The sequence below is a fragment of the Salvia miltiorrhiza genome, chromosome 1 (genome assembly GCF_028751815.1).
Source record: "Salvia miltiorrhiza cultivar Shanhuang (shh) chromosome 1, IMPLAD_Smil_shh, whole genome shotgun sequence".
NCBI classification, from domain to species: Eukaryota; Viridiplantae; Streptophyta; class Magnoliopsida; order Lamiales; family Lamiaceae; genus Salvia; species Salvia miltiorrhiza.
Genome location: NC_080387.1, coordinates 18,672,323 through 18,686,861, shown reverse-complemented (window position 1 = coordinate 18,686,861; position 14,539 = coordinate 18,672,323). Strand labels below are relative to the sequence as shown.

At 35.4% G+C, this 14,539-nt stretch overlaps 1 protein-coding gene across 1 annotated transcript; it reads left to right on the top strand.

Moving 5' to 3' along the window:
• Positions 1–4,905: 4,905 nt before the first annotated feature.
• Positions 4,906–6,683, top strand: LOC131006860 (two-component response regulator-like APRR2). Its single transcript, XM_057934012.1, has 4 exons — positions 4,906–5,239; positions 5,351–5,427; positions 6,177–6,419; positions 6,499–6,683. The coding sequence occupies exons 1-4, from the start codon at positions 5,014–5,016 to the stop codon at positions 6,610–6,612; spliced, it is 660 nt and encodes a 219-aa protein (XP_057789995.1). The 5' UTR covers positions 4,906–5,013; the 3' UTR covers positions 6,613–6,683.
• Positions 6,684–14,539: the final 7,856 nt, after the last annotated feature.

Here is a 14,539-nt window from a genome sequence, read left to right as displayed (position 1 = left end):
ATGAATCATAGATGACATTTTTCTTATTTCATTAGTCATCTCAAAATTCTTCCAAGATTTTGATTCGTTCATATGGATACAATTAATTGGACTTCAAATGTTGATGTTAGTGCAACTTCAATGGTGGAAGACATGATCAGAAGTAAGATCCATGTGTTATTTGTCGACCACAACGTTCATGTACCAATTATAAACATGTTGGAGCACTTCTTTCTCAAAGGTAAACTTATATATATATTTTAGATTTTGTTCTTTAATTGTTAATTCTTTATTTTTATAACTTATAGCTTGAATTTTGATTAATTATATATGCAAAAAATGTCATCAGAATAGGATTCCGGCATAGGATTAGTATGTGTATATTTACAATTACACATATAATTCTGACATGCATGGGGAAGAAGGATGACTTTTCTTTTTCTTCAAAAAAATCAACTGATCTTATTATTTTCTGATATCTGCGTGGATGTATATATGCCAAGCAAATTAGTGTTTCAGGAAAATCATATCCAACATGTAAATATAAGGGTGAGTCGGGCTGGGAAGATTTACTGTATAAAAATCGCCATACCAAATATCGTGTCGAAATTTTTGAATCTGATAGACTCATATTGGCATATCAAAATTTTAGATATGAGAAATTTAATACCGTACCGCTTTGAACCTTTCGATATATATGTCGAAATTTCAATATGGAGTAACAACATGTAGCATCTTAATTTTTGGTATGTATAGTTTACCAAATTTACTTTCTCGATCTAAAAGTTAATTAATTAATTTAAAGTTAACATTAACAATATGGTACTCGGTTAACATTAACAATATGGTTAATCTCGAGTTCAAGTCCACAGTCACAAGAACTTTAAATTTAATTATTTATTAATAAAAAAAACATTTTTTAGCCCTTTGCTAGCTTTCTGGGCAATATAATTAAGGGATTATAGCCAAAAAATACACGAACTTTGATAAAAGTTGCAATTTTCACCTGAACTTTCAAATTGGCCAAAATATACCTGAACTTATATTTTTTGTTGTAAATTTCACCTGAACTTGCAATGATTGAACTCCGTCGAGGTGAAATTTACAACAAAAAATATAAGTTCAGGTATATTTTGGCTAATTGAAAGTTCAGGTGAAAAATGCAACTTTTATCAAAGTTCGTGTATTTTTTGGCTATAATCCCTATAATTAATGCTTGTAGGCTTGTAGCTCTTAATTAATTTAGAAACTTTCTGAATTTTGAATTTCACCGTGCAACATTTTGCTTTAGAAGCACATCTCTAGCTTCTCAATTTGTCTTCTAAAACTTTTATTTACACAATATAATTATTGAATTACGTTCTGGTTCCATGGAGAATGTTATATATTGAGAGAATGAAAAATAATGAATAAAACAATAAATTCCTCGAATAAATTAATAAAACTCATGAACAGAAATATCTATTTAATGGAGTATGTTAGAAAACTCGCTCCCTCCAAGATTTGAACCCAAATGAAAATGGCTATTCATATGGAACGTTGATTTGTTCATTGAAATTATTAACTTATTCGCTTGTTCCAGATTCATTCTCCATTATCTCAATACATAGCATTTTCTATTGAACCTTTATATGCGTATATATATAGGGAAGGGCTAAAATAAGAGCATTTATTAAGATATAAAATAAGAATCATTTTCAGCCCTTAGATCATCAAGATCTACGGTTGATTCGTAATTCTATTTGATGGATTTATGGTCCTGAGTTCGAATTCCAAATGTAGCAAAAATTTATTTTTGACAATTCATACGTACCTTTATACAGCGAATTCATACGTATTGTACATAAAATTCATACATTAAAAATTGCTCTTATTTCTTATTTTAAGATGTGCTCTCACGGTAGCCCACCCTTATATATATCTACGATTGATTCATCACCTTATTTTAAATTCATGGTCCTGAGTTCGAATCCCAAAGGTAGCAAAATATTATTTTTCGCAATTCATGCCTTTATACAGTTTATTCATGCGTGTTATACATAAAATTCATGCATTTTTGCTGGTTCGTAATTCTTAAAATAAGGGGTGTTTATTGAATAACCTCCCCCTATATATATATATATATATATATATATATATATATATATATATATAGGGCCGCTCCAATGAGACCCCCTAATTTTAGTGAGATCTAGGGCGCGATCTGGTGCGTTTATTTTATTAATCCTATGGCTGATATTGTATCTGGAGGGTGATTTTTTTTTCGCAGGGTTCGAATCCTGGAGGGAGCAGAATATTTTAAATTTTGTTATTCATCAGTATATACTGCATTGTTCATCAGTATATACGGCCCTGTTCATCAGTATATATGTCTTGTTCATTACGAATTTTTTAAATTTTATTTTTCATCAGTATATACATCTTGTTCATTAGATATACGTTTTGTTCATTAGTATTATATGTCTTATTCATTGTACTCATGTTACACGAAAAATAGGGGGTCTCACTGGAGCGCGCCCCTATATATATATATAGGGGGTCTCATTGGAGCGGCCCCCTATATATATAGGGTTGGGCTAGGGTGAAAACACATCTTTTTGTAAAAACAAAAAACGGCTAAAATGTATGAATTCTATGTAGAACACGTATGAATTAGCTGTGTAACTGTATGAATTGCGAAATTCATACGTGTTCTACATAGAATTCAGTCGAACTCAGGACTTTTCGCAATTCATACAGTTACACAGCTAATTCATACGTGTTCTACATAGAATTCAGCCGTTTTTAGTTTTTACAAAAAGATGTGTTTTTATTATTAGTCCCACTCTATATATATATATATATATATATATATATATATATATATATAGGGGGCGGTTATTCAATAAACCACCCTTATTTTAAGAATTCTGAACCAGCAAAAATGCATGAATTTTATGTATAACACGCATGAATAAACTGTATAAAGGCATGAATTGCGAAAAATAATTTTTTGCTACCTTTGGGATTCGAACTCAGGACCATGAATTTATCCAATAAGGTGATGAATCAACCGTAGATCTTGATGATCTAAGGGCTGAAAATGGTTCCTAATTTATATCTTAAGAAGCGTTCTTATTTTAGCCTTCCCCTATATATATATAGGGAAGGGATCAATGAAGAATGCTAAATGTAGAAGGAAACAACGAAGGCTGAATAACTCAATACATTTACTGAATAAATCACGCGAGCGCATGAACGAAAAATGTACGTGTTTATTCAGTAAAATAACTATTCGTGCGGTCGGGTAATTTATTCGATAAATTTATTGATTTATTCAGAACGAAATATAGTTACTTCTTTATAGATCCCAACCCTATATATATATATATATATATATATATATATATATATCCCTTAGTTATTTATTTAAAGTTCTTCAGAAAATTGCTAGAATTTATATGTTTGCCATTAAACCAGTTATCTCCTTTGGGACTTCATCTTTCTTTCAATTTATTTATTTGTGAGAGAGAAAGCTAGTCGATTTTTGGATTTGTTTGGTGACAGTAAGGACTGTGAAATTTGCGTCGACTGCTTTAGCTATTCTAGCGAAAGGAAAGCCAAAGTTTGATCTTGTGATGGGAAACATTCACTCCCCCGACGCCCGTCGATATAAACTTCTCTATCAAACACTTAAAATGGATCTGCCTATCATCTGTGAGTCTTGCCATTTTATGCTTTTCATTTTATCTCACAATTAAACATGTTCATCTCATCAGGGTTAATTGTCACTTAACACCAATTTTTTTTGTACATTTTTCAATTTTAACACCATACAATAGTATTATCATCTTTCTTATTTATTATACAATTAACACTCCAATTTCTTTATTACCATACAATACTCCAATTTTTGCATATATGGTCACGTCTTTTCCCTAAAAAAAAAAAATACTCCAATTTCTTCCTATCACTAAACTTGCCCGTGTTAATATGTAACAAAATTGAAAGATGAACGACAATATTGCAATGTTTCAAAGATGATTTTAAAAATAGTTAATTGCACCTAAAATTACGAACTTTCATCAAATTCTGATTTTAGACATGAATTGAAAGTTTTGCTTTCAAATACATGAACTTTTGAACATTTAGATTTTACACATGGTTGTCCGTTGTCTCCAAATTAATATTGAGGTGGACATCTGAAATATATAAATGTGTCTAACGGGCCGATGTAGTTGAATGTCTATGTCACTTCAGCTAGTCATGATGACATTAAGTTGACACGATAACAATATTTCGCCTAAAATTGACAATTGTGTGAATAAATTTGTACAATAGAAAGTTTATACATGTATTTGCTGGCAGAATTGGTAAAAGTTGGTATATCTACTCACAATTACCCTTTTTAAAGATTACAAAATAAGTAAAAGTTTGTGCATTAAGTGGTAATTAACCCTATATATATATATATATATATATATATATATATATATATATATATATATATATATAGGCCAAGGTTCAATGAAGAAGGCCTAAATGTAAGAAAGAAGAGAGAAGTAATCTCATCCGTTGATCTTATCTAATCTAACGGACATGATTTGTTCACGCCATGTTCAACGGATTTTTTCGTTGAACATATGGGGGGTCGAAACCCAGAACCCCCAAAAATATTGTATATGTTCACGAATGTTCAACGAAAAAATCCGTTGAACATGGCGTGAACAAATCATGTTCGTTAGATTAGATAAGATCAACGGATGAGATTACTTCTCTCTTCTTTCTTACATTTAGGCCTTTTTCATTGAACCTAACCCTATATATATATATATATATATATATATATATTAATTGTAATTACTAACATTAATTTGTTTGAAATAATGGTTAACCTCTACCAAAGTGTTACTGGAGGAAGATGATGTTATGCTAACAAAGATGGCCTTGGAAGTTGGAGCATTATTATGCATAAAAAAGCCCATCACAGAGGAAATAGCAAGGTACCTATGGCAGCTCGTGGTAACGCGCAAAAGAAAGAAAAACGAGTTGAATATGGCATCCAATATTTATAATAATATTGGAGTTGGGGAATTCAAATTCAATGATATTATAAGCGAAAATGCTAATTCAGAGGAAAGTCATAACAACATAAAAATAAAATGTGAAAATGATGTTGATCATCAAGAAATTGTTAGCATAAGAAGCAAGGTTTGGACCGAGTGGACTCAGGAACTTCATGATAAGTTCATGTTTGCCGTCAGACAGCTTGGACCAGGAAGTATGTATTTAATTTCTTCATTTATTTGATACTTTTATTCACAATATATATCTCCTGAAATTTGTCCAAAAAAAAAAAAAAAACAATGTATGTTTCATTTTCTTGAAATAGGATGTTATCCAAAAGATATTCTCGAGGTAATGAATGTACCTGGCCTCACAAGAATGCAAGTAGCAAGCCATCTTCAGGTCTGTTTAATTAGTTTTATCCTACTTGCCTATTTTGTGCAATTATGGTCAAATTTTAAATTTTATGAGATTCATACAACAAGTTTTTTTGCTCAAACTATTTTGTTGTAGTATTATTTAATTGCTCTAGCTTGCGAAGTCGTGTCACAGTTTTTTAGATGCTAAAATTACTTAATTAAATTCACAAGTAATTAAATTAATTATCTCTAGGTTAATTAAAACTCATGCATGCTTAATTAACATATTGGTATTTCCACACCCCAGTTTTTGGTGTTCCGCTCATTTTTCAATATTATTTTTGAAACCAAAATATAGTTCTCACTAGAATCACACCTTATATTAATAATTTTTTTGAACTTCAATATTTTGTATATTACCACCCCTATAGTGTTAATAGGGGAAAGTACCCACCCCCATAATATGTCTATGAAAAATACCCTGGGGTATTTTTCATAGACATATTATGGGGGTGGGTACTTTTAATTCCACCCCTTACTTATATTACAATAAATTTTATTTTTATAAGAAATATTATTAAAAAAAATAGTAAATTTAATGATGAGATACGAGTGAAATAGGAGTTGTTTGCTAGATGGTATGAACTAATACTTGATATGTTTAATTATGATGCGTTCTACATAAAATGTTAAGGTTACATATATATTACAATTTAAATGTGAGTGTGATAAATATGTATGACATTTTCTTAATTATAATAAGCATTAATTGGAGTGAATGTTGGGTTACAGAAATGCCGAATAGGAAGTTGGACACCTCCGAATGAGAGGACAAAGAGACTATGCCTCGGCCTTCATCACATAACTCCAAATGCACAAAATAATATGGAAGCACTTGAGTCCAAGGCTTCTTCTATCCCATTTCCCTTTGATGCTTCATCTTATTATAACCAAACTCACTACTTGGAGTTTCCAAGTATTGATAGTGTTACACAAAGTTTCTGTGCCCATGAGGAAGTTCCCATAAACTATAATGTAATTTTTATTTTTATTTTTTTCCTTATTTTATTTGATACTTCACTAATGATAATTTCTTTATTTTTTGTTTTTGCAGGAGACTTTCATGAACAATGCAAATGTGGAGAAATGCTGGGAAAATACTTCAAAAACTGGAGATGATGATGTTGGGAAAGCTCAAGTAGTGGGGAAGAATAATGAGGAAGAGTAATGTGATGCTTGATTTGAAGATTTTACAATTTTTATGCCTTTGAAGCATTATTAATATATGCAGTTCATACTCCTACGTTAATTCATGTGCTAGATAGAGTATATATCTTGTACAAGACTTCCATTTCTATATGCTAGAGATCTATGTCTTTATGTTAAGGTTTTTATTAAATTATATATTGCAAGTATTTTATGGAAATATATAGCGTCAAATTAAGTGATGTGACTGAACAGTTAGAAAATAATTTTATCTAGATTGGTCGGTTTGCAAAGTAGTAATTCAGTCCATACTGTTAAGATAAACTAAGCTGAATCTTTGGGAGAGAAATGAATTGAAGTCTTGATAAATATCTTAATATGCCCCCATGACTCCTAACCAGGATTAGCAGTAGCAAAATTGTGGCGACATCTAAGTAAACCAAACCTTGAAATTGCAACAGCTTTTATAAAAATATCGACTAACTGATCATTTGATGGAACATAGCCTACTTCAAGTGTTTTATCAAGCACCTGTTCACGAATGTAATGAACATCCACCTCTATATGCTTTGTTCTAGCATGAAAGACTGGATTACTTGCCAAAGCAATTGCACTCACATTATTCCACCAAAGCTTGTGCGGAGCAAAGATTGAAAGACCAAGCTCTGCACATAGAGAAGCTAACCAGACTAGATCGGTGGTGGTACCAGCATGCTCATATATTCAGATTTTGCACTACTTTATCAAACAACTTCCTGCTTTTTGACAGATCAAGAGGAGGGACTGAAGTTTAGAGATAAAGATGTTGTACCTTTTAAGTACCATAGTAACCTTTTGCAGGAAACCCAATGTAGATTAGTAGTGGTAGCTAGAAACTGGCTCAGCTTATTCATAGTAAAAGCAATATCAAGTCTTGTTAAAGTAAAATAATGGAGAGCACCTATTGTACTTCTGTAAAGAGTAGGGTCTTCAAAAGGTACACAAGTTTCTCTAGACAATTTTCTAGATGGGGTCATAGGTGTAGAACAAAGTTTACAATCCATCATCTTTGTTTTAGCAGGCAACTCATGAATATATTTGTGCTAACACAAAGCAAACATTTCCTCAGAATGATGAACCTCTATCCCCAAGAAATAACTGACATTGCCAAGATGTTTTATAAAAAACTTGTTGTGCAAAGTATCAGTAACAGTTTGCACTATGACCGAATCATCTCCATTAATTAAGATGGCATCCACATATATCAAAATAAGAGTGATGGAAGAACTAGAGTTGTTGTAAAACAAAGAAAAATAAGAGGGCCGACCTTTTGAAGCCAAGGTTGCAAATTTCTTATCTTAATGTATCATACCTTGGGGCTTATTTCAACCCATGTATATAGCTTTTTGTAATTTCAACCCATGAATAGCCCATCCTTTTATAGCAGCAAAGGAGAACATTAGTCAAATGGTAGAAGGTTTGACTATTAGGCTAAATGTTTCAATAAAATCTACACCAGTCAATTATTCAAACCCCCGAGCAACTAATCTAGCTTTCAACTTATTCAAAGTATAATATGGATTTAGTTTAACTCCAAATACCCATTTGTTGTTGAGAACCTTTTGACTTGAATTATGTGGTTTAAGAGTCCATGTACCCTTGCCAATAATAGCATCAAATTCTTTAGACATGGCCTGAAACCATCCCTCATGAGTTAGAGCTTCATCCAATTATAATGGTAAGGTTGTGATGTTGGTGGAAATGGGATTATGGGAGGGCCAATGAGAAAAGCAATATATACCTTGTATTTACGAATACCATTTTTTGATCTTGTGTTCATGACATAAGAGTTAATAGTTTGAGAAGGAGAAAGAGGCGGGGGAGAGGTTGTCGAGGGAGAAGGTGATGAAGTAGAGGATAGTTGTGGAGAGGATGCGGATGTTCAGATGAAGGAAAATGTGAAGGGGAGAGAATTGGAGAAGGTAACACTGGAGTACGTTGAATTATAGGTAGCATGGGAAGAGGTGGGATTGGAGCAGATGAAGTGGAATGAGTTAAGCTTGCATCAGAAAATAGCATAGAATAGGAAAACTCTAATTCATTAAAATATATTGTATCAGCTATATATATCCTGCCATCAGCATTAAGACACTTATAAGCTTGTGATTATTGTTGTAGCCTAGAAAAATGCACTTTTGTGACTAAAACTGAAGTTTATGGGAGTTATAAGGTTTGAGATGGGGAAAACAAGCACACTCAAACACATGTAGATATGAATAGTCTGGTATTTTGGTGAACAAGGCTTGATAGGGAGATTGTAGGTAACCTATTAATGAGATACAAGGCAACTTTAAAAGCATGCCACCAATAGGACAAATGAATGGATGCTAGACTTAGGAGAGTGAGAGCTACATCCACTATATATATGTTAGTGTTTATGTTCCGCTCTATCATTTTAGGTATGAAAGTGCAAACAAGGGTGCTGAAAATGCATTCCTTGATGAGTAAAAAAAGGTACCAAATTTCTATATTCACCACCCCTGTCAGACTATGTTGCATAGGTACGGAGGTGCGGATGCGGGAGCGATACGATACGAGTACGGAGATACGGGTTTTTAAAAATTATAGGGTGCGATTCGGCAATGATACATCTAATTATCAAAATTTTATGATATATAATGCTTATAAAATATATACAATTTAAATTTTCTTAAATTAATTATATGTAATTTACATTTTATTTTACCCAAAAGTTAAGCATTTTCAATTATATAAGTTAATTGAGCAACAGTATAACGATTCAAATATTATTAGTCCAATATATATATAAGTCATAACTGAAAATAAAATTATCAAAATAACCTTGTGTAGGCCTTTCGTGCACGAGATACGTGAATTTCGCCTATGGAATTTGTGAATCCGGTTTATTTTTATAAATTGTTTTAAAAAATACGCCACGTGACGAATCGGGTGCGAATCTGACGAGAATCCGAGAAAATTGCACCCTAAAAGAATCCAATTCACCGTACATGCTAATTTTTAAATAATCCGTGCATCATAGCTGTCAGACCTAAAGATTTGTATAGAAGTATTAAACTATATAACATTGAATCATTTTAAGGAACTGTGAGACTATAGATCATGCTTCAGATTTTAAGACGAGAGGATAAATCCATGTATAACGGGTGAAATCATCTATAAAGTGGATGTAGTACCTATAACCTTGGGGAGATGCAATATGAGAAGGTCCCATAGATCAGAATGTATGAGTTGAAAGGGTTTAGAGGTTCTAAGAAACTGAGAGACATGAGGTGTTTGGTGTGTCTTACCAAGACGACAAGCATCACAAAATTTGATGGAGGAATATTTAGCAGGTACTTGTAGCATCTCAAGAACATGATAAAGTATTTTAAAATGAGGATGCCCCAATTTTTGATGCCACACATTTATTTCATATATAGAAGCAAGATTACACTTAGAAGTGAAAGCAAGAGAGACATAAACTTGATTCTTAGAAATGTGAAAATGATGATGAGTTTACAGAGGGTGTAGCATGAGACCGAGTGCTGAGTTTGAGAGGTCAATCTAATATAATCCTTTGTGGAGTCTCCCCTTCAGAAGAATTTTGAGATTGATTTTGTCCTTCACAAGACAACATGAGTCATAAAATTCAAAAATGACATTGTTATCTTTTGTGAATTGACATGTGTTAATTAAGTTCTTTGTGATTTGAGGGATAAACAGTCTATGATTGAGCAAAAGTGAAGATGTGGTAGAAGAAGAGATACTGGGTGATATGTGATTGTGGCACCAATAAAAGCAATAGGAATAGCCTTACCATTTCCAACCGTAAGAGCTTATGTGCATTGTAAGGAGTGTTGATTTGTAGATTGCTCATATTGTTGGTAACATGATTTTGGCTCCACATCCACATACCACACACCTTCTTCTTCATTATATTCATACTCAGTAGATGACTGATTATCAACAAGATAAGCTTGTGAATTTGAGTTGGTATTCGAATTTTCTGCACCAGTGAAGTTAACATCAATCACTTATAAATATTTTAAAGCAATGTGTCCTTTGCGTCCACACAATTGACACACAATAGGTGATTTGCTAAAGTACTTGAAACTTCCCTTGCCAATCATGCCACATCCACGAGCACTGGAAGGTTGGTGGTCTTATGGTGATTATCTTATTCGTGACGCGGTTACGCGCTATCTTTTATGTGCATTGCCATGTGCGTTGTAAGTATTAAGATCGGTCTTTTTCTGGCTGTGAAGGTGAGCTAGACGGGTATTCTCTTTTCCTCGAGCATTTCGTGGGCGAAGCTCTCTTCTAGTTTTTGCGGCTTTCTTGGAGTGTTGGTGGTTATGTTGGTGGCGTTTCTCTCGCTCAGATGGGTGGGACTTCTCTTAACTTCGAGTTTGAGTTGGTTTGATCATCATTTGATCCGTCTTCGTGGTATTGGTGATGCTTGCCTTGGGCCTTCGTTTTTTTCGTTTGGTGATGCTCTCTCTTTTCTTCGAACATCTGGTATTAGTGTTTGGAGGTCGTAGATCATTGCAGCGGGATTGTTATTTGTTGGTTTGCTTGGGCTGTTGTCTTTGGGAGGTCGGTTTTGGAACGTCCCATGGTTCTTTTTCAGGCTTCAGCTGAGCTCGGGCCTGGAGTCATGGTGGTGCTCTGTTGTCTGGTCCACATTGGTCATCGTTGGCCTTCGGCGTTGAGTTGTTTTGATCGTCAGCTGAACTGTCATTGTGGAGCTGGCGATGGGCGTTTATGTCCTTCTTTTTTCTTTTTGAGCTTCGGCTTTGCCGCTTTGTTGCAATTTTCCTCTGTTCTGGCTTTGTTTTTGTTTTGGTCGGAAGCATGGGGTTCGAGATTGCTTGGGGGCGATGGTTAGGCCGGAGCTCCCGAAGTTTTCTCTCCCCTTCTTTCGTTTATTGCTTTGTTTCTTGTTTTGTCGTTTTTAGACGGGTACTCTTTTTCCTTGTTATGGTTTTTCTCTTTGGGTTTTCCTTAACAAGGTTTTAACGAGACCCGATCCTTAGTCTGCTCTGTGTGCTTTCAAGGGTTCTGTTAGGTTTTCCCCCCCCCCTTTTTTTTGGTGCTATATGTTGGAATATAAGCTCGCGAGCGTAGTTACAATGAAACAGAAAGCAGGAGATGAGATTACAAAGGAGAAACTGAATTGAAATTACAAGAAAATGAAACCAGGAAAACAGCCGAGTCGAGGAGGGTCCTCTGTCCGCAAGATGAGATACGCCCCGGTAGTGCTCTCGGTTTGGCGTGTCGTCCCCAAAGATGAAACGGCTTCGTCTCGTAGGTAGCAGCACCGCAGACCAACGAGCTCCGGCGAACTGGAACGAGGCGAGAACAGAGCTTCAGGACTATATGAGTGCAGAGAGTATGTGGATGCTAGAATGCAGATTTCTGTGTGTTTGGATACATGGAGTGGCTGTCCTATTTATAGGTACAGTCCACTTATGGAGGATCCCGTCTAATAATGACGGCAGTTACCAATTAACTTCCACACCTCCATAACTCCCATCATTATTGGACGGGCGGGAGTTACAATGTAACTGCCGCTATTACTGCCGTCATTATTGGACGGGAGGAAGTTACAACGTAACTGCCGTCATTACTGCCGTCAAGCGCCGCTGCAATGGCACTTGAAATTTGACAATGTCATGTTGTCAAATGGCTTCAAAATCAACGAATGTGACAAATGTGTCTACATCAATAACACTAGTAATGGGTACGTTATGGTGTGTCTCTATGTAGACGACATGTTGATTATGGGAAGCAACAATCGTATCATTGTTGATACAAAGAACATGTTAAAAAGGAATTTTGACATGAAAGACATGGGGTTAGCTGACGTGATCCTTGGAATGAAAATTCTCAGGACCACTGATGGAATAATTTTGACACAATCTCATTACATTGAGAAAGTGCTCAAAATGCATTTGACAAATCGCCTGTAAAAACCCCATTGGAACTCAACGTTCACATGAAGAAGAACATGGGTGGACCTGTCGCACAGGAAGAATATGCAAGGATCAGTGGGTGCCTTATGTATATTACAAATTGCACTCGACCTGATCTTGCATGCCCAGTGAACAAATTGAGTCGCTATACAAGCAATCCAAGTAAAGAACATTGGAAAGCACTTGAGAGAGTTTTGAGATACTTAAAGTATACTCTAAATTTTGGAATACACTACACGAGATACCCCCCGGTACTTGAAGGGTACTGTGATGCTAACTGGATATCCGACGCGAAAGACTCGTTATCAACGAGTGGTTACGTGTTCACTATAGGGGGAGGAACAATCTCGTGGAGATCTACAAAACAAACATGTATTGCTAGATCCACCATGGAATCAGAATTCATCACTTTAGACAAAGCAGGTGAAGAAGCCGAGTGGCTACGAAACTTTTTGGAAGACATTCCATGTTGGTCAAAACCCGTGCCACCTGTCATGATAAACTGCGACAACCAAGCAGCTATTGGGAGGACGAAAAGTGGGTTGTACAACGGTAAGTCTCGACACATACGTCGACAACATAATACCGTAAGACATTTGATCGAAAGTGGAGTTATCTCAATTGACTATATAAAGTCAATAGATAATCTGGCCGATCCGCTCACTAAAGCTTTGAATCGAGATCAAATGTATAAATTGCTAGAGGGAATGGGTGTAAAATCCACAAAATAAGGATGATTATAGTGGTAACCCAACCATGATGACTGGAGATCCCAAGAACGTGGTTCAATGGAAAAACTAAGCTATAAGATTCCAAGTAGAACACTCAACTACTTGCATTCCCTAGAGAGCAACTGAGTGTTGAAGCCTGCTTAGTGGTAAGGCTAAGTCTTTGACTTTTAATGATTCCTAAACACCTCGGGGAGGTTGAGTATAGCAGGATACTCGGGAAAGAATCACCTATATAAGTGAGATGTGGGGGCCGCATCGACCTAACACTTATGAATCCAAAGAGCTGTCCAAGGCCCGCAAAGGACAAAAACGTGAGAACGAAATGAGGTTGAGGCGTTAGTGTGTTAATACTGTTGTCTCGGTATACACGAAGGAGAAATGGTTCAAAAACATCAAGTTCTACCAATTCACCAGTATATCCGATAGTATTAACTAAGGATGGTTCAAGGCCGCAAACCACCTATTCTAATGCACTAAGGTCTCTTGAGAACAGAGCTTGTGTCTGCATTTGCATTTGGCTATTTCCACTCATGTGGGGGATTGTTGGAAATTGGTTGTGAGTAACCAATGTTTGATAATTTTTCGAGTACCGAAAACATTTAATTTAGCATAATTTAATGGGACAGGATCGATCTACATTCCGAGTAGATGATCGTAGTATATTTATTTACTCAAAACCGATTTCCGGTGAGTGAGAAATAATTATTTAAAGTTGAGTACTTGAAATATAGAGTTGTGGAAAGAGATAATCATTAAAAAGATGTTAATGTCTATGCCACATTATTCTGTGGATGATAATTAAAACATTATATAAGTTCTTACATCAGTGCATGTAATAAAATAGATGTGCACAAGTGATGGGTTGCAAAGCCCACACGCGCGCGCCGCTGCCGCTCGCTCGGCCCCGGTCCCCGACCTCGGCCGTGAACTTGGATCTTGGAAATTGGTTCTTGGGTTGATCTTTGGGCCTACCCTTAGCTCCCAAAGGACCAACGATTTCTCGGTCCAAAGAATGAGGCCCAATCGTTTGGGCCCACACGTGCACAAGGGGCTCGACCCGACGGGAGGACTTGTTGGTCTCCCAACTAGAAGCTTCCACACCTCCATAACTCCCATCATTATTGAACGTCATTATTGGACGGGAGGGAGTTACAACGTAACTGCCGCTATTACTGCCGTCATTATTGGACGGGAGGAAGTTACAACGTAATTGCCGTCATTACTGTCGTCATTATTGGACGGG

What these genes read in the sequence shown, in the direction of transcription:
- LOC131006860 (XM_057934012.1), top strand. Translation starts at nt 5,014, where the DNA reads ATGGCATCCAATATTTATAATAATATTGGAGTTGGGGAATTCAAATTC. An exon ending in CAGACAGCTTGGACCAGGAA is followed by an intron (nt 5,240 to 5,350) that starts GTATGTATTTAA and finishes TTCTTGAAATAG; the next exon opens with GATGTTATCCAAAAGATATT. An exon ending in AAGTTCCCATAAACTATAAT is followed by an intron (nt 6,420 to 6,498) that starts GTAATTTTTATT and finishes TTGTTTTTGCAG; the next exon opens with GAGACTTTCATGAACAATGC.